The following is a 21,728-nucleotide window of genomic DNA, read 5'->3' as shown; positions in this document are numbered from 1 at the left end:
TGGTGTGGAGGGAAACGCGTTGGAGGTGTGGCCCAGGCTGAGACGTCCACATACTTCTCCATTAGTGGATTTGCAGTGATGTGGGTCTTGAAGGACCTCTCCTTCATTACATGGGTTTGTGTCAAGTCAATGGGTTGGTGGACGGCAGACATTGGATTCACAAGGGGCTTTTTGTGGAATAAATTTTTCTATAAAGGCTTGACTTTGGGTGTCTCTATTCCTAGGTAACTTTTTTGTGAATGATTAGGGGTACCCCTTACTCACAAAAGGTGGAAAGCTGGTATCTAAGGGCCCCCTTATTTTCAAAGAGGGGTTCCAGATTCCGATAAGCCCCCCGACAATAGACCCCCACTGACCAGGATTATGGGGAAGAGGCCCTTGCCCTCATTAACATGGGCACAAGGTGCTTTGCTAGTGCATGTGGCTTTGTATGGTTCAGGAGGTGAAAGGTACACAAGGGGGACACAAGGGGACACAAGGGGGACACAAGAGGGACACAAGAGGGACACAAGGGGACACATGCTCCTTTCCCCCTTTCCTGGCCAGCCAGGGGGCATGTTTGGGTTAAGAATCTGGTATGGATTTTTAGAGGGACCTCACAGATTTTTTTTTGTCTGGGGTACTCAAAGGGTCTGCTATGCATTTTGAGCGGGACTTTCCATAAATGAGACAGCTTAAATTGGCAGTAAATGAAATTTTATTACCGGCTCACAGCACACAGACCCCTCCAAAGGTCCAACAAATATATCAGGGGACTTTTGGAGGAGTCTGTGTGCCATTTTTTTTATAGAAGGCTTTTCTTTTCTTTATCCCCATTTTATTAGGATTTTTAGACATGTGCACTGCTGAAAAATTCTTTCTTTTTAATTTTTGTTTCATTCGTTTTTTCTTTTTTTTCCGTAAATTAGTAAATTTGTCAATTCAGAATTTGGAAAATTCGTAACTTCGAAATTCGTAAATTCGAAAATCAGAAATTTCAGAAATTTGGAAATTTGGAAATTTGGAAATTCGGAAATTCGAAAATCCGAAAATTTTAAAATTCGAAAATAAGATTCGAAATAATAACTAGCTAACTAACTAATAATAACTAACTATTAAATTATAGGTATTGGAGTTTCCTTTCAAATTAGTGAACGTAACGAATACGAACTTATCCAAAGTTACAAATTATCAGAAATAATGAATGCCGCATCTAAACAAATGGAACGGAACAAATGAAAAACAAATTATAATAATAAAAAGTAATTTGTTACGTTCCATTTGTTTAGATGCGGCATTCGTTATTTTGGATAATTCGTAACTTCGGATAAATTCATATTCGTTACGTTCACTAACAGCCAAATTTGAAAGGAAATTTCAATGTCTATAATTTAATAGGTTAGTTATAGTTAAGATATTATTAGTTATTATTTCAGATTTTCAGGTTTTCAAATTTTCTGATTTTCAAATTTCGACTTTAGGAATTTTCAGATTTTCTAATTACAAATTTTTGGATTTTCTAATTTTCGATTTTTGGAATTTCCGAATATTCGGAAAAATTTGTTAAACGGGTTTTCGTTAATTTGGATATTTCCGAATTAACAAATTTTTTAAAATTTGGAACGAAACAAATTGCACATGTCTAACGATTTTGCTCTTAGCCGTTATTTTTATCATCTCATAGATACATTTTGTCACAGTTATGTTATTTTACTTACTGTGTTCCCACCCTCCATCCTCCACCCTCCACCCTCCACCCTCCACCCTCCACCCTCCATCCTCCACCCTCCACCCTCCACCCTCCACCCTCCACCCTCCACCCTCCACCCTCCACCCTCCATCCTCCACCCTCCACCCTCCACCCTCCACCCTCCATCCTCCACCCTCCACCCTCCATCCTCCACCCTCCACCCTCCACCCTCCACCCTCCACCCTCCATCCTCCACCCTCCATCCTCCACCCTCCATCCTCCATCCTCCACCCTCCACCCTCCACCCTCCACCCTCCACCCTCCACCCTCCACCCTCCACCCTCCACCCTCCATCCTCCACCCTCCATCCTCCACCCTCCACCCTCCATCCTCCACCCTCCATCCTCCATCCTCCACCCTCCACCCTCCACCCTCCATCCTCCACCCTCTATCCTCCATCCTCCACCCTCCATCCTCCACCCTCCATCCTCCATCCTCCACCCTCCATCCTCCACCCTCCACCCTCCATCCTCCACCCTCCATCCTCCATCCTCCACCCTCCATCCTCCACCCTCCATCCTCCACCCTCCACCCTCCATCCTCCACCCTCCATCCTCCACCCTCCATCCTGGCTTAGACATACTGATGGCTCCTGCAATCCGCGGGTCATTTCCTTATGAGAAAGTATCCCTCCCATACATTGGGGAAAAATACTGATTGGCTCCCCTGCAGATTGTGTAAGTTTTGCCCACTTACAAAGAAATGAAGGGACTATAATTTTTATCATAGGTGTATTTTATATGATAGAGACAGAATATCAACCAAAAATTCCAGAAAACACACGATACAAATGTTGTCCATATAAATGGAGTTGCAGTTCAATGAGTAAAATAAGTATTTGACCCCCAAGCAAAACATGACTTGGTAGTTGGTGGAGAAACCCTTGTTGGCGATCACAGAGGTCAGACGTTTCTTGTAGTTGGTGATCAGGTTTGCACACATCTCAGGAGGGATTTTGGTCCACTCTTCTTTACAGATCTTCTCTAAATACTTAAGGTTTCTTGGCTGTCGATTGGCAACTCGAAGTTTTAGCTCCCTCCATACATTTTCTGTAGGATTAAGGTCTGGAGACTGGCTAGGCCACTCCTTAATGTGCTTCTTTATGAGCCACTCCTTTGTTTTGGGTCATTGTCATATTGGAAGTCCCATCTTCAGTGTTCTGGCTGAGGGAAGAAGGTTCTCCTCCAAGATTTTACAATACATGGTCCCATCCATTGGCCCCTCAATGTGGCAAAGTCGGCCTGTACCTTTAGCAGAGAAACAGCCCCGAAGCATCATGTTTCCACCTCCGTGTGTGACTGTAGGGATGGTGTTCTTAGGGTCATAGTCACCATTTTTCTTCCTCCAAACACGGCGAGACAAGCTCAATTTTGATCTCCTCTGACCACAGAACTTTCTCCCAATCCTTCTCTGAATCATTTAGATGTTCATTGGGATTCATGCATAGCATGAATCTATCCATGGCCACCGCCGCCACCCCCTATTCATGTGTCCGGCCCCTTTCAGGGCACCGGGTACATGAATTACAGCGGCAGGGGATTTTTTTTGAAGCACCTGATTAGAGCTACATTAGTGTTACAACAGCGAATGTCCTCAATTCGGCCAATCAGAAGCAGGTGTGAGACCCGTTTTCCGATTGGCCGAAAGGAGAAGACTCCTGATTGGCCGCGGAGGAGGAGGGAGGAAACGGAAGCCGCTGCCGTGGAGAGCAGGAGAACGTGAAGGCACCGGTGATGGAGAACAGGAGGCTGCCAGTTATGGAGAGCAGGAGAACGGGAGGCTGCCGGTGATGGAGAGCAGGAGAACGGGAGGCTGCAGGTGATGGAGAGAAGCAGAAGGGGAGGCTGCCGGTTATGGAGAGCAGGAGCAGGAGAACAGGAGGCTGCAGGTGATGGAGAGAAGGAGAACGGGAGGCTGCTGGTTATGGAGAGCAGCAGAACGGGAGGCTGCAGGTGATGGAGAATGGGAGGCTGCCGCTTATGGAGAGCAGGAGAACGGGAGGCTGCCAGTTATGGAGAACGGGAGGCTGCCGCTTATGGAGAGCAGGAGAACAGGAGGCTGCTGGTGATGGAGAGCAGGAGAACGGGAGGCTGCCGGTTATGGAGAGTAGGAGAACGGGAAGTTGCTGGTGATGGAGAGCAGGAGAGCGGGAAGTTGCCGGTGATGGAGAGCAGAAGAGCAGGAGAACGGGAAGTTGCTGGTGATGGAGAGCAGGAGAGCGGGAAGTTGCCGGTGATGGAGAGCAGAAGAGCAGGAGAACGGGAAGTTGCCGGTGATGGAGAGCAGGAGAACGGGAAGTTGCCGGTGATGGAGAACGGGAGGCTGCCAGTGATGGAGAGCAGGAGAACGGGAGGCCGCTGCCACCGTTGAGCAGGGGGGAGCCACGGGCGATGGGGTAAGTGCTAAAGAAACGACCAGGGAGGGGGGGAAGCATACTGTTTGCCGCCCCCCCAATTTTTTTTTCACCAGCCGCCACTAGGGTCAACTCCATAAATAATGGCCATGGTTTTAGAGTGGGATGTCCAAGAAACCCATGTAAGTGTGATGATCAGGTGTCCACAAACATTTCCATATACATGGTATGGATTTTTTTTCAGTAGAGGAAACATTCACAGCCAGGACTGCAGGAGGATACAGCTGCTGATCTTTCATGGCTACTACATTTCTATTCTTTCCCATAATCCTCTGTTATTGGGAACTTGGTTCTGCTCTACCATGGGGCACTGCCCATACAGAAGTAGGCAGATCCCTTCCCTGCAGGTTCTAAGGATTGTTTTCCTTTCCGTCCCTTTGTTGATAATGTTCTCAGCCTCTCGTTATTGTATCTCAACCACAAGACGTTTTACTGAACCGCAGTGTTAAGTCTTATGAAGGAGATGATGACATCAGCGGAGGGCTCAGCTCCATCACATCGCAATAAAGACAAAACACTCTCTGTCCACCATAATGCTGCACTTTAGACATCGCAAACATTGTTAAATATCTCTTATCCTAATTAAATAAAAGATCCTTTAAATTATTCATGCAAAACAAATAACAGGAAGGACAAACAAACTTTTTTTTTATGTATTTGTTTCTGTTATTCATCATTTATATGGAAATAGATGACATGAATGCTGAGTCTTCCGGTATTTAGGTGTAGCACACAGGGCAGCCATCAGAAATTTTTGGGCCCCTTACATAGCTTTAGGCCTGCCCCCCCCTTAGGCCTGCCCACCCCCAGCCTGATCACCAACATTCCCCAGGACTTGCCCACGGGCCATCTCACCGAATCCACGCAGCGGCCACCTCACCTGTACGCACTCAGCCCCCCTCAATCCTATATATATGTCACCCCCCCACCTGTATATATGTTAGCCCCCCTCACACCTGTATATATGTCAGCCCCCCACCTGTATATATGTCAGCCTCCCCTCACACCTGTATATATGTCAGCCTCCCCTCACACCTGTATATATGTCAGCCCCCCTCCCACCTGTATATATGTCAGCCCCCCACCTGTATATATGTCAGCCCCCCTCACACCTGCATATATGTCACCCCCCACCTATATATATGTCAGCCCCCCTCACACCTGCATATATGTCACCCCCCACCTGTATATATGTCAGCCTCCCCTCACACCTGTATATATGTCAGCCCCCCACCTGTATATATGTCAGCCCCCCTCACACCTGCATATATGTCACCCCCCACCTATATATATGTCAGCCCCCCTCACACCTGTATATATGTCACCCCCAACCTGTATATATGTCAGCCCCCCCTCACACCTGTATATATCTCACCCCCACCTGTATATATGTCAGGCCCCCCTCACACCTGTATATTTGTCACCCCCCACCTGTATATATGTCAGTCCCCCCTCACCTGTATAAATGTCAGCCCCCCTCACACCTGTATATATATCAACCCCCCCCCCCACACACACACCTGTATATATGCCAGCCCCCCTCACATACTGTATATATGTCAGCCCCCCTCACACCTGTATATATGTCAGCCCCCCTCACACCTGTATATATGTCAGCCCCCCTCACACCTGTATATATATGAACCCCCCCACACACCTGTATATATGTCAGCCCCCCCTCACACCTGTATATATGTCAGCCCCCTCACACCTGTATATATGTCAGCCCCCCTCACACCTGTATATATGTCAGCCCCCCTCACACCTGTATATATGTCACCCCCCCTCACACCTGTATATATGTCAGCCCCCCTCACACCTGTATATATGTCAGCCCCCTCACACCTGTATATATGTCAGCCCCCCTCACACCTGTATATATGTCACCCCCCCTCACACCTGTATATATGTCAGCCCCCCTCACACCTGTATATATGTCAGCCCCCTCACACCTGTATATATGTCAGCCCCTCACACCTGTATATATGTCAGCCCCCTCACACCTGTATATATGCCAGCCCCCCCACACCTGTATATATGTCAGCCCCCCTCACACCTGTATATATGTCAGCCCCCCCCCACACCTGTATATATGTCAGCCCCCCTCACACCTGTATATATGTCAGCCCCCCCCACACACCTGTATATATGTCAGCCCCCCTCACACCTGTATATATGTCAGCCCCCCTCACACCTGTATATATGCCAGCCCTCCCCCACACCTGTATATATGTCAGCCCCCCTCACACCTGTATATATGTCAGCCCCCCTTCACACCTGTATATATGTCAGCCCCCCCACACACCTGTATATATATCAGCCCCCCCACACACCTGTATATATGTCACCCCCCTCACACCTGTATATATGCCAGCCCCCTCACACCTGTATATATGCCAGTCCCCCTCACACCTGTATATATGTCAGCCCCCCCACACACCTGTATATATGTCAGCCCCCTCACACCTGTATATATGCCAGCCCCCCTCACACCTGTATATATGCCAGCCCCCCTCACACCTGTATATTTGTCAGCCCCTCCACCTCCACCTGCTTATATATGTCATCCCCACACATACACAAATCTGTAAACACACAAGCCTCTGGCCCCTCCCTGTACACAATCAGCCCCCCTCCCTTTCCTTTACAGCCCCTACTTGTAAAGGAAATCTTCCTACCTAGTCCCAGCTCGTTTTCACAGAGTTGACATGTTGCTGACACAGAGGAGCACAGTACAGGCAGATCACACGAGGGGTGCACATGCACATAGTAGCCAGAGGTGGCACTAAAGAGCTTGATGTCTGAGCTCAATGACACAGAGAGCAGCAGAAGCTGTGAGATTGTTTCTGTTGTGCACAACACGGCTCCCCTTCACCCATCCTGCCTTCTTCTGGCCCAGGCGGGCCCCTTACGGTTTTATCGGCTGTACCCCCCCTGATTGCGGCCCTGGTAGCACATGGCTAACCACTTATTGATGGGAATGCTGTAATGCTTGGTTAGCTGTGCTGGCATTGTCTGCCCACCAAATATTTATCATGAAAAATGGGGGGAAGGGGAAATGTAGGCAGAAGCAAATGCACATGTAGGCTATGTTAGCTGCTCGGGAACCATTAGCCTGTACAATTCCCAACTTTGTTAATGTGGACCCCCACTCCCAGAGGGAGCCAATGTACCACGGGTTCTCATAAGACAAAATATAAGCACCATCATCTTCCGCCCCTCCTGTAGACCGTCCAGAGGCCTACCTTACTTACAATTTTCCAGGTATAGGCCACAGAACCCAATAGAGTGAGTCCAGTTCAGCAATTTGCTTCTTATTTTCTTTTACTGAATAACAAGAGAAGTTCAGACATCTTCAGTACAACCACCGTCCAAAGCCAAACACAATCAGCCCCCAAGTTTCCAGTCATAATACAGGTGATGTTTCCCTCTTGCCCTGTCATGGGGGTGCCTCACAGCTTCTGTTACCCTGAATAAGCCCAAAGGGAAGAAGTTGGGTTTTCAGGATGATCCTCATCCGGGGAAATCTCTCTTTCCAAGTTGCCTATATCAGGCACAGAGAAAGCCCCAAGCTTCCCACAAGGGCTGTCATAAACTGGAGTCTCGGAGACCAGTAGCTATAGCGGCAGAGAGGCACCCACCAACCAGCTGGATAAGTACAGTAGCAGGTCACCCAGGTGGATGACATGAGCTTTCCTGAGGAAATACTAACCAGCGTTCACCAGAGCTCCTGATGGTGGAGATGGTTTTTGCTGCATGTTAGTACCAGATTGCAGTCCTCAGAATCGCCCCGCCAGGAGGTGAGCAAGTCGGGGTCCGGTAGCAGATATAGTAAGTAGGGATCAAGCAGAAGTGTAGTCAGTAAACAAGCCAAAAGTCGGTAACGAGTGGTGCAGGTTGGGCTCAAGCAAAAGCGTAGTCAAGGAACAAGCCAAAGGTCGATAATGAGCGGTAATGAAGATACAGACGACAGCAGGAGCGTAAGGAGCAAGCTGTCGGCTGGAGAGAGCAAAATAATCTGGCAAAAAGGAAGTTCAAAGGCATGGCTTAAACAGGAAGTTCATGGGAGGAGCAAAGAGTTCAAGGTTTACCAGAAAAAGATAGAAAGTAAGTTTGTCCAAGGGATCAGGCAGGGAGCTGTTCAGCATCTCAGGTGACTCAGGAAGAAACGGTACTGTTGGATGCAGCAGAGGTCCTGGGTTCAGACCCATGTCCTGACAGATACTAACCCAGCTGGTGTGCTCACAAATTAAAAGGGAAAAACATAGTGCTCTCTGTATTTTAAAATCAGCCGCAGCTTGTTATGACATCATTATGCCATGGTTGGAGTCCTTAATGACCCTGTCAATGCCTAGCCAATGGGAAGTGTCCATGTCACCAGGCAGCAGTGACATGAACACCCAAAGACTATTTAGCAAGCCAAGGAGACTGTGGAGATCCTCTGGGGTGTAGAGGTCACCTACCCAGGAACCAGACCATTTAGCAAGCCAAGAAGACTGGTGAGATCCTCTGAGGTGTAGTGGTCACCTATCAGGGAACCAGATCATTTAGCAAGCCAAAGAGACTGTGCAGAACCTTTGAAGTGTAGGAGCCATCTGCATGAGAACCAGACCATTTACCCAGCCAAGGAGATCATGGATATCCTCTGGGGTGTAGAGAGGCCACCTTCTTGGGAACCAGACAATTTACCAAGCCAAGGAGCCTGTGGAGATCCTCTGGGGTGCAGAGGCCACCTACTGGGGAACCAGATCATTTAGCAAGAAAAGTAGACTGTGCTGATCCTCTGGGGTGTAGAAGCCAACTACCCAGGAACCAGACCATTTACCAAGGCAAGGAGCCTGCGGAGATCCTCTGGAGTGCAGAGGCCACCTACTGGAGAACCAGATCATTTCGCAAGAAAAGGAGATTGTGCTGATCCTCTGGGGTGTAGAGGCCACCTACCCAGGAACCAGACCATTTACCAAGTCAAGGAGACTGAGCAGATTCTATGAAGTGTAGAAGCCACCTGCTTGGGAACCAGATAATTTACCAAGCCAAGGAGACCATGGAGATCCTCTGAGGTATAGAGGCCACCTACATGGGAACCATATCATTTAGCAAGATAATGAGACTATGGAGATCCTCTGCGGTGTAGGGGGCACCTACCTGGGAACCAGATCATTTAGCAAGTCGATGAGACTGTGCAGATCCTCTGGGGTGTAGAGGCCACCTACCTGGGAACCAGATGATTGGGGTGTAAAGGCCACCTAGAGGAACAAGATCATTTACATCAACATCAGTACTTTAAGATAGCAATACCAATAGGTTTACTTTACTGGTCCACCGCTATTTTTTCACTATCCTCAACTTGACCTTTTATAATGGCAGCAACAAGGAAGCCTGGTGAGCAAACAACTTTTTGATTTTAGGTTTGGTTTAAATTAATTGAGTTGACCTTTTAACTTCAATACCTTTTTAATCTTTAGAAGATGGAGCACATCACCCAACATATCTACTGGATTTCTTTTTGCGGTTGTGATCTATGAAGTCAAAAATTGGCTGAAAGTTTCTAAGACTTTTTATTTTTTATTTTTTTAACTTAAAACTTTGTTTCTGCAACCTTGTCCATCAGGAAGACCACTGAGGAAGTTGCAAGGTCACCATTTTTTTTTTTTTTTTTTTGAGGACCTTGCTCATCATAATGAAAAAAAAAAATGCCAAGAAACCATATTTGTTTACCTATGATCATTATCAAATACATTATTTATTTACCAGCCAATACTTATTTTTCGCCCTTTTTCTACTTTATCGTTAGGGATAAATCAAATGCCTGACACAACAAACCTGTCCGCTGTTTGTTTTATGTGGCCTGGGACCCCGAGGTAAATAAAATTTCACCTTTCCACAGAATATTTTTGTTTTATCTCATGGCCTTGTTTTTAACGGCAAGTTTTCCAACAAGCAATTTGTCATTATTATTACATAAATTGACAGCTCCTCTGCTGGTTTTTTCGCTTGGTCTGGCTTCCCTTATTTTTTTTTTTTTAATGAAATCAAGAGACGTCATGTCCGCGGAGATCCATCAATTATTTAAAGGTCTCAGTAATTTGTGAGCTTTGTAATTGAAATGGCTTTGATTATAATAAAGATACTAAGGAGTACAGACATGGTCAGCAATCAGAATTCTGGGTATTTTTTTTTTTTTCTGGGAAGCATCTTGTAAATAAAATACATGGTTATGTTTTTTTATCATGTTTTATTTATCGAGACTGATAAACATTGAAACGCTTTTTATAAAAAGAAAAATAATTTTCTAAATAAAACTGCCATTTAAAAAAATTAAATTGTTATCATTTTATTACCGTCATGAATATTAGTGAAACGTTTACAATCTCCTCGCAGTACATATGCCATCAACTATATTCTCATTTACTTTTTTATTTTATACGACGGTCGATTTTCCCAAACCATCTGTTTCACTCCCAGACCATAAGAAGCATCTTCGAAATTTAGTTCACTCACATACGATCCTCGCCCCGAGGCTTTTAGAGAAACGCTTGCTGTTTTTTTTTTTGGTCTTTTTTTTTTGTTCATGTCTGGCATTTTTGTAAATGTCACACGGGAAATATTTGCTTACATGCATTAAAAAATAGTTTCCTAGCGACTCGTTTGTCTTTCTTGCTATGTTATCTAATGAAGTTTTTTTTTTTTTTTTTTTTTTAGTTTTTTTTTAAAGGCAACCAATGACTAAATAAATAAAATAAACAGACCTTAACATTATTAAAGGATTGTTAAGAAAAAAAAATATTGATCACTAAGGTATATGTACAATTATGCCTGAAGCAGAAGAAATGTTATATATATTTTTTCAGATATTAGACTTTTTTTATCTGCTATGATCAAAAGAAAATGTTGGCTTTAAAAAAGAAAAAAAAAGAAAAAAAAAGTTCTTAATAATAGATTGAGTACAATTAGTAAGAAACACAAATTTCTTTTGATTTAAAGAAAACAAAAATTCCTACATACTTACTGAACCTGAATTAAGCACCATATTTCACTTTAAAAAATATTTTAATTGCCAAGTATGTAAAATGTGATAAAGTAAAAAAATATTAAAAATATATTCCAGTGTATGGCACTTAATTAAATAACTGCAAAAATGGCTCATGGCCTGAAAAGATCAAAAATGCCTTTTGCTATTTTTTTTTCAATATAGTATAATGCATTTTGTGGGATTTTAATAGATTTCTAAAAGAATGTATTATAGTATACTATACAGTGGGGGGGAAATAATTATTTGATCCTCTGAAAATTGTGTAAGTTTGCCCACTTACAAAGAAATGAAAGGTCTATCATTTTTATCATAGGTGTATTTTATATGATAGAGACAGAAAATCAACCAAAAATCCAGAAAAAACACACAATACAAATGTTATAAATGGAGTTGCAGTTCAGTGAGTAAAATAAGTATTTGATCCCCAAGCAGAACATGACTTAGTAGTTGGTGGAGAAACCCTTGTTGGCGATCACAGAGGTCAGACGTTTCTTGTAGGTGGTGATCAGGTTTGCACACATCTCAGGAGGGATTTTGGTCCACTCTTGTTTACAGATCTTCTCTAAATACTTCAGGTTTCTTGGCTGTCGTTTGGCAACTCGAAGTTTCAGCTCCCTCCATACATTTTCTATAGGATTAAGGTCTGGAGACTGGCTATGCCACTCCCCGACCTTAATGTGCTTCCTCTTGAGCCCCTCCTTTGTTGCCTTGGCGATATGTTTTGGGTCATTGACATGCTGGAAGACCCATCCATGACCCATCTTCAGTATTCTGGATGAGGGAAGAAGGTTCTCTTCCAAGATTTTACAATACATGGCCCCGTCCATTGGCCCCTCAATGGGGCAAAGTCGGCCTGTACCTTTATCAGAGAAACAGCCCCAAAGCATCATGTTTCCACCTCTGTGTGTGACTGTAGGGATGATGTGTGACTGTAGGGATGGTGTTCTTAGGGTCATAGTCAGCATCTTTCTTCCTCCAAACATGGCGAGTCGAGTTAATGCCAAAGAGCTCAATTTTGGTCTCATCTGACCACAGAACTTTCTCCCCAATCCTTCTCTGAATCATTTAGATGTTCATTGGCATGACTGTCCATGTTTGGAGGAAGAAAAATTCTGACTATGACCCCAAGAACACCATCCCTACAGTCACACACGGAGGTGGAATCATGATGCTTTGGGGATGTTTCTCTGACAAAGGTACAGACCGACTTTGCCGCATTGAGGGGCCAATGGATGGGACCATGTATTGTAAGATCTTGGATGAGAACCTTCTTCCCTCATCCAGAACACTGAAGATGGGTCATGGATGGGTCTTCCAGCATGACAATGACCCACAACATACCACCAAGGCAACAAAGGAGTGGCTCAAGAAGAAGCACATTAAGATCATGGAGTGGCCTAGCCAGTCTCCAGACCTTAATCCTATAGAAAATTTATGGAGGGAGCTGAAACTTCTTTAAAGGACCAGGATCTGTATTTTTTTTTGGGGGGGGGGGGGGTTAACAAACACTTTAAGGGTTTAGAGAAGATCTGTAAAGAAGAGTGGACCAACTCTTAGTCTGAACTGCAACTCCATTTATAACATTTGTATTGTGTGTTTTTTTCTGGATTTTTGGTTGATATTCTGTCTCTATCATATAAAATACACCTATGATAAAAATTATAGACCCTTCATTTCTTTGTAATTGGGCAAAACTTATGCCGCGTACACACGGTCGGACTTTTCGTCTACAAAAGTCCGACAGCCTGTCCGACAGACTTCCTGCGGACTTTCGGCGGACTTGCAGCAGACTTTCTAACGAACGGACTTGCCTACACACGACCACACAAAAGTCCGATGGATTCGTACGTGATGACGTACACCGGACTAAAATAAGGAAGTTCATAGCCAGTAGCCAATAGCTGCCCTAGCATGGGTTTTTGTCCGTCGGACTAGCACACAGACGAGCGGATTTCGGGGTCCGTCGTAGTTACGACGTAAAGATTTGAAGCATGTTTCAAATCTAAAGTCCGTCGGATTTGAGGCTGAAAAAGTCTGCTGAAAGTCCGGAGAAGCCCACACACGATCGGATTACCAGCCAGCTTTAGTCCGTCGGCGTCCGTTGGACTTTTGTAGACGAAAAGTCCGACCGTGTGTACGCGGCATTACACAATCTGCAGGGGAGCAAATCATTAGTTTCCCCCAGTGGTGTAGTGGGTAGCACTCTCGCCTAGCAGTAAGAAGGGTCACTGGTTCGAATCCCGACCACGACACTACCTGCCTGGAGTTTGCATGTTCTCCCTGTGTCTGCGTGGGTTTCCTCCGGGTACTCCGGTTTCCTCCCACACTCCAAAGACATGCTGGTAGGTTAATTGGATCCTGTCTAAATTGGCCCTGGTATGTATGAATGTGAGTTAGGGACCTTAGATTGTAAGCTCCTTGAGGGTGTAGGGACTGATGTGAATGTATAATGTATATGTAAAGTGCTGCGTAAATTGACGGCGCTATATATAAGTACCTGAAATAAATAAAATAAATAAATAAATATTAGATCATATTATATCCAATCAGAATTAAATGTACTTAGTTTGTTGCAATTTTTCCCAAACTATTTCTTAGGTACTGATAGAAGTCCTAGATTTTCAGGTAGCAACATTTGTGTCAATAAGAAACAGTTGTTAAATCTTTCTTTTTGTATTCCAGTGCATGGCGATTAATTAAATAACTTAAAAAATGTCTCACAGCCTGAAAAAATCAAAAATGCCTTCTGCTATTTTTTTTCTATATAGTATGATGCATTTTAGGGAATTTTAATATATTGCTAAAATAATGTCTTATATTATATTACATTATATTATATCCAATAAAAATGTATTGTAGTTTGTTGCGATTTTTTCCTAGGTATTGATAGAAGTGCTGGTTTTTCAGGTAGCAGCATGTGCATCAATAAGAAACAGTTATTAAATCTTTCTTTTTTTTAATTCCAGTGTATGACGATGAATTAAATAACTTCAAAAATGTCTCACAGCCTGAAAAGATCAAAAATGCCTTCTGCTTTTTTTTTCTCTTTATAGTATAATGCATCTTAAGGAAATTTTAAGAGTTTACTAAAATAATGTCTTATATTATAATAAATGATATCATATTATATTCAAACAGAATTAAATGTAGTTTGTTGCAATTTTTTTGTTTGAAACTTTTTCTTAGGTACTGATAGAAGTCCTGGATTTTCAGGTAGCAGCATGTGTGTCAATAAGAAACAGTTATTAAATCTGTCTTTTTTTATTCCAGTGTATGACAATTAATTAAATGACTTAAAAAATGGTTCACAGCCTGAAAAGTTCACAAATGCCTTCTGCTATTTTTTTTTTCCGTATAGTATAATGCATTTTATGGAATTTTAATGGGGAACTAAAATAATGTATTATATTATTTTATATATTTTTATGTATTTTGTATATTTTTTTTGTATATTGTATATTGTATTATAATATTATATTATATTATATTATATTATATTATATTATATTATATTATATTATGTTATGTTATATTATATTATAAAATATAATATAATATAATATATAATATAAATTATATTATATTATATTTTATATTATATATTATTTTATTGTATTATATTATATCTAATCAGAATTGAATTGTAGTCAGTTTTTTCCCAAACTTTTTCTTAGATACTGATAGAAGTCTTGGATTTTCAGGTAGCAGCATGTGTGTCAATTAGTAACAGTTGTTTGATTTTTCTTCTCCACCCCCCACCAATCAGACTGTGGAAGGGGGTGGGCACTGCATGCCTAAACATGAACACTAGGGGGCAACAGTCACAACCGATTTCCCTAAAAGTCGGTTACGCTCCCCCCAGTTCTCGGAGGGCAGCCGGGGAAATGTTAAGCAAACCTGTGAATAACACTTAGAATTCCACCAGGAATATCAGTCAAATTGATTCAGAGTCTCTCAGCAAGCCAACACTAATTAATCTTGACATAATTAAAAACAAAACAACCATGACTAATGAATCAATTAAATGGTTATTAATTTGAATTTATTTAATTTAGAGGCATGGGGAAAATAATCCAATTTAAAAAGAAAGTGAAGCCATACAACATCTGAGGGGTTTCAGATTTAAATAAGAATACGCAACGTCTAATAATTTCATAGAATTGGAATGGTGAAGTATTACAAAATGTAACAAAAGTCTACAATTCAAATAGAGTTTTTTTTTGTTTTTTTGTGTTTTTTTTATAAAGTTGAAGTTATGCTTCATAGTTTTGAAGTGGCTCCATTATATAATCCATCTAGCTGGTCCATTGGTCAGTATACGGGGTACTGGCGTTTAGCAGTAAGTGATTACCAGGAGAATAATTTTTTACAAATGTAAAGGCCGATGTGTGCAAAGTCCAACCTGAGTTGGAAAATTCTAGGAGCATAAATGTGGCAATGAGGCCAACATTTAGCGAAATTCTATTTTTATTAAAAATCGGCAAGCTTAAGATAAAATCTGTGACAGACCTAACCAAGATAGGAGCTTGTGGAGAGGACTAGGAGCAAGCCTCTTACCCACTGACTATGGCCCAGGGAGAGAGCAGATCATTCTCTAATGATGGACCACACACTTTTCTCACCACACCCATTGGCCCTTATACACCTGCTGGCCATGCAGAGCATTATGAGTTTTAAAAAATTCTCCTGAGTCAACAGGACCTCAAATCTCAAACCAGCGGGAATCACTTCTAACCCATGGTAGTGGTGAAACCGAATCTCCTTCATATTGGTCACGAAGCCTTGTCTTCAGATACAGAACTACTAGATTTATATGCATTGGTCAGCAATTGCTGAACCTTTCATTTTTGAGAAAGTGGTGGTCCATCATTAGAGAATGATCTGCTCTCTCCCTGGGCCATAGTCAGTGGGTAAGAGGCTTGCTCCTAGTCCTCTCCAGAAGACCTTATCTTGGTTAGGTCTATCACAAAATCCTACCTACTTTTTGTCCTGAAAATAGTTCAAGGATCCTTTTGCTCTGATCTGCTGGTTGATATCTTTCAAAATGAGAGGCAAAAATGAAAGGTTCAGCAATTGCTGACCCAATGGATATAAATCTAGTAGTTCTGTATCTGAAGACAAGGCTTTGTGACCAATATAAAGGAGGATCGGTTTCACCACTAACATGGGTTAGAAGCGATTCCCGCGCTGGTTTGGCATTTGAGGTCCTGTTGACTCACTCAGGAGAATTTTTTTAAAACTCATAATACTCTGCATGGCCATCAGGTGTATAGGGGCCAATGGGTGTTTTTTGGATAAGCCAGCCCCCCAGTAGAAAACTACTGCCGTAGGGAACAGATACTAAAAGATATATTTATCATCTTTGCAAAATAACAATTCTGTTTTATTTGATGCAATTGAAGGTTTTTATACACATGATTAAGTAGGTCACATTAATATTACAATTGTACTTTTATGGTAACAAGGGGCGTAACATAGGCGGGCTAATTCTAATCAGGACTCAAAAGAATGCAAACATGTAATGGAAACATGATTAGTCCCCTGTGCACAGTGAGTGCAATACATAGGAAATCCATACAACATAGAATAACATTTTATACAGAATTTACAATTTCCTCAACGATGATCTTTTTATTGGGGATTTTTTTTTAGTCTTTTATTTTATTTGGTGTTTTTTTATTTCAGTGGTCACTTTTAGCTGCTTTTTTTATTTAATGGGCTTTTGTTTCAGGGGGTGGTTTTTCGTTGGCATATTTATTTTATTTTGTGTTGATAGGGATTTAACGTGGTATTAAAGCCTTGTTTTTTTTTCCCACAAAAATAACAAACATGTCATACTTACCGGGCTCTGTAATGGTTTTGCACAGAGCAGCTCAGATCCTCCTCTTCTCAAGTCCTTTGCTGGCGCTCCTGGCTCCTCCCTCCTGCCAGGTGCTCCCATATAGCAAGAAGTCTGCTCTGGCAGCACACACGGAGCCGCGGCTCGGCCCCGCCCCCTCCATCTGCTGATTGGCTTACTGGCTGTGATTGACAGCAGCTGCCAAAAGCCAGTCAGGAGTGTGGGTCTTCAGAGAAGCAAAGCTCTCGTGCACATCTCTGGATTGAGAGGGGGCTCAGGTAAGTATTTGGGGGGGCTGCTGCACACAGATTTTTTTTTTTTACCATCATCCATAGAATGCAACCTTCTGACTTTACAACCACTTTAATTTCAGGTAAAACGGCCTATTTTTTTGTTGCAAGTTTTTCTTAAAAAAAAAAGTTGACTCTTGTTTCAGGGGTGGTATTTTGAGGTTTTCATTTCTTTTGGGAGATTTTGTATTTTATGTTAATAGTTCTTTTTTGGGGGTGCTTGAAGTGGAGCATTTACTTGTTACGGACCAACTGTTCTTTAACCTCGTCCCGCCCTCCGTATAGACAATCCCCTCTCGTTCTGGGACGAGGTCATATGATGTCGCCCCAGTCTCACCGCTCTTGTGCAGCTTATTAGTGCCCATCAGCGCAGCCTCACCAGTGCACATCAGTACAGCCTCACCAGTGCACATCAGTACAGCCTCACCAGTGCACATCAGTACAGCCTCACCAGCGCATATCAGTACAGCCTCACCAGCGCACATCAGTACAGCCTCACCAGCGCACATCAGTACAGCCTCACCAGCGCACATCAGTAAAGGAGAAAAATTACTTATTTCCAAACATTTTTCTTCTAATTTTTCGGTCTTTTTTTCGTTTTTTTAAGCAAAAAAAAGTTTTAAAAAACCAGCGGTGATTATATACCCCCAAAGGAGAGCTCTATTTGTGTGGAAAAAAAATTATAAAAATGAAATTTGGGTACAGTGTTGCATGACTGCCCAATTCTCATTCGAAGTGCGACAGCGCTGAAAGCTGAAAATTGGTCTGGGCAGAAAGGGGGTAAAAGTGGCGGTTATTGAAGCAGGTTAAGCTGTATTTTGTTGGCAAGATGCCAATACATCATTTGAAAGGAAAAAAAAAAATACTACCTCACATTACCTAATCATATTGCCGCACCCCCCTATCCGCTTGGATAAAATAAAGGTTAGGCATACACCAGTTAGGCCTATTATCCCGGGTTAAACAGCTGCTGGCCAATTGTACAATGCTGTATGCTCTGCCATGTTTTAATCCTTGTAGTAAAACCCCAGTATGTGTTCTTTGTCTGTATTTTTGTACCTTACAACTTCATGTGCACTTTATGATACACCAATTCCACTGCAAGTATGTCTTGATATGTAGAGCAATTATTCAATGTTTTCAGCAAAGATATGCACTGAAAAAAGGAGTTTAAAAAGTTTAATCACTTCCAGGCCGCCTGCCATCGTTATACGTTGAATACCGTTGTTATGGTCATCTCTGGCGCTTACCGGAGCCATCAGTAGCGGCGGAGACGATCCGATCCTTTCCCCTCAGAGGCATGAAGTCGAGTGAGGGAATGATGGCCCCCCACTTGGCTCCATAACATTGGATGACGGAAGTGATGTCAAATGTCACTTCCGCCAATGGTATTAAAGGGGGAATTTTTTTTTTTTTAAACTTTTTTAATTTTATTTTTATTGCATTTAAGTGTAAATGTGAGATCTGAGGTTTTTTGACCCCAGATCTCACATTTAAGAGGTCCTTTCATGCTTTTTTTATATTACAAGAGATGTTTACATTCCTTGTAATAGGAATAAAAGTGATCCAATTTTTTTTTTTTAAAGGGACCGTGTAAAAATAAAAAGTAAAATAAATGAGTAAAAAAAAAACCAATGTAAAGCGCCTCGTCACGATGTGCTCACGCGCCCGCATATGTAAACGGTGTTCAAACCACACATGTGAGGTATCGCCGCGATCGTTAGAGCGAGAGTAATAATTCTAGCACTAGACCTCCTCTGTAACTCTAAACTGGTAACCTGTAGAAATTTTTATACTTCGCCTATTGAGATTTCTAAGGGTCAAAGTTTTTTGCCATTCCACAAGCGGGGGCGCAATTTTGAAGCGTGACATGTTGGGTATCAATTTACTCGGCATAACATTATCTTTCACAATATATAAAAAATTGGGCTAACTTTACTGTTTCCTTATTCTGTAATTAAAAAAAAAAAATACCCAACAAATTGTGTTTGTAAGACAGCTGCACAAATACGGTTTTGACATAAAGTATTGCAACGACCGCTATTTTATTCTCTAGGGTGTCTGAAAAAAAATATATAATGTTTGGGGTTTCTGAGTAATTTTCTAGCAAAAAAAATGATTTTAATTTGTAAACACCAAGTGTAAAAAATAGGCCCGGTCCTTAAGTGGTTAAAAAAAATAAACTTTTGCAATTGACGGCACATTTTCCCCTTATTGTGTCATTTCAGGTGGATGGAATTCTGTGTTTGACGGAAATCCTTACCGACGACTCTCATTCTGAGGCCACCAAGGCGGAGGTTGCGGCGGTGATTGCGCAGATCACGTCTCCTCACCTGACCTTCACGCAGCACCTCAGCAGTTTCCTGGAAAACATGGAGGAGATCGTCACCGCCCTGCTGAGTAAGTGCGCCGCACATCCGTCTTGTGCAACGTCAATTTTTTAGCTGAAAACGGGACCTTTGGAAAGTTACAGAGACGTAGAAATGAATCACCGGAAATGTAAATGATATAATGGGAGGCTCTCTCTAGAACTTACATAGTTAGGTTAAAAAAAGACATAAGTCCATCTGGTTTAAAAATAAATAGATAAAATGAATAAAAAGAAAACCTCCATATACACAATACTATACCCACAGCTGATCCAGAGGAAGGCAAAAAACCCCCTCTATGAAGCATGGTCCAGTTTGCTTCACCAGGGGAAATAATTCCTCCCAGATCTCCCAGGAGAACTTCATAAATTGGAACACATCAATTGTGTAACAGGTAAAGAGGTTCTTCGGGGGAGGGTCAAAATGACCATTCCCTTTGGTGGTGGTGTGATGCTCCAACTTGTTACAGATGTTTTTTTAAATGAACTCAATGAGCTACTTAAAAGAAGTTTGCTAAGAAAAATATTTATCTTTTCATTCTTTTTTTTTTTTTGGTAGGGGAGGGGGGTCGCACTTGGGGTAATTTAGATTATTTGATTTAGTGTTCTCTGTTTCTGATTTACTTTTCTTTTTTGTTTATTTTTAATCATTATTATTATTATTTTTAATTTCAAACAAGATTTATTGAGAATACATTTTTTTTTTTTTTTTAAAGTACAAAAAATATGTCAAGCATATTGTTATACAATCATGTGCTGCAGCAAACAGTTGGATAAATATAATATAGAAAAGAAGGCGTTTCACCAGGCCTACAGAAACCCCACTCAGCGCCAGGTTGCGATGCTAGTCGCAGAGCTGCTAGAAAAAATGCAAATAAAATTTCATAAGTGTATAATTATAAGTAAAACCCACTTTGCAATGATGCAAAGGGGAAATAAAACCTAAGGCCCTCTGTCGAAGTCAGGATATGACGAAACGCGTCAGTTTGCTGGCTTGGATTATTCTGAATGCTTTAGTATTTTCCAACTCTGGTGAGTTTAACCCCCTAGGGGGAGTGTGTCTACACTGGGTGGAATCCTGAGTGATCGGTGGAAGGTGCAGGTTAAGAATCTTTTTATTATCAACTGATGACCTTTTTGAATTACACCCTGAACTCTGCATCACTTATCTCTTCAAGGGACTTTTTCTTTAAGGACTTTCCTATGAAGGATTTCCCTATGCATGTGTAGTTGGCCACGTGTTTATTGGACTATAGCTCAACACTAGCGCTGTTTAGTGTGACATTACAGTCTATTTTTAGATTTTTTTGAAACACTGTATCTGTATGCAGTTGGATAAATGTAACAGCTACAACAGTTAGCAATCACAATTTTTATATTGTCACATTAATTGTTTAACTTTTCTTTTTTTCTGTATTTTTTTTTTTTTTAAAGAGAAATGCCGCGTACACACGACCGTTTTTTCCATCGGAATAAACTCTGAAGGTTTTTCCGACGGAGTTCTGACGGAATTCCGCTGAAACTGTCTTGTGTACACACGATCCGACCGTCCAGAACGCGGTGATGTAAAAACACGTACGACGGGACTAGAAAAAGGAAGTTCAATAGCCAGTAGCCAATAGCTTCCGTCTTGTACTTGCTTCAGAGCATGCGTCGTTTTTGGTCTGTCGGAACAGCATACAGACGAGTGGATTTTCCGATAGAAATTGGTTCCGCTGGAAATATTTAGAACATGTTCTATTTCTAGGTTGCTCAGAACTAAAAAAAAAAAAAAAAAGTCCTATGAGGCATACACACGATCGGAATATACGATGAAAAGCTTCCGTCTGACTTTTTCTGTCAGACATTCCGCTCGTGTCTACGCGGCATAAGGGTTGTATTTAGGGTAATTTATTTTATTTCGTTTTCTTTGTGTCTGTGTGTTTTGCTTCCTTTTTGTCAATTTTATCATTATTTTTATATTGTCACTTTAGTTACCTTTTTTTTTCTGTAAAATCTTTTTTTTTTTTTTTTTGGAGGGAAGGGGGTTGCATTCAAGGTAAGTTAGTTTACTTGA

General features: G+C 42.0%; 1 protein-coding gene across 1 annotated transcript in view; it reads left to right on the top strand.

The window, feature by feature from the left end:
- INSC (INSC spindle orientation adaptor protein) overlaps nucleotides 1-21,728 on the top strand; it is a 170,948-nt gene that overhangs the window by 137,724 nt on the left and 11,496 nt on the right. The window contains exon 8 of the mRNA XM_073603960.1: nucleotides 19,533-19,704. Within this exon, the coding sequence (XP_073460061.1) occupies nucleotides 19,533-19,704 (172 nt within the window). The remainder of the gene's footprint in view (nucleotides 1-19,532; nucleotides 19,705-21,728) is intronic.

This window comes from Aquarana catesbeiana, linkage group LG11 (genome assembly GCF_042186555.1).
Source record: "Aquarana catesbeiana isolate 2022-GZ linkage group LG11, ASM4218655v1, whole genome shotgun sequence".
Lineage (NCBI taxonomy): Eukaryota > Metazoa > Chordata > Amphibia > Anura > Ranidae > Aquarana > Aquarana catesbeiana.
This window is presented reverse-complemented; position numbering and strand designations above follow the sequence as displayed.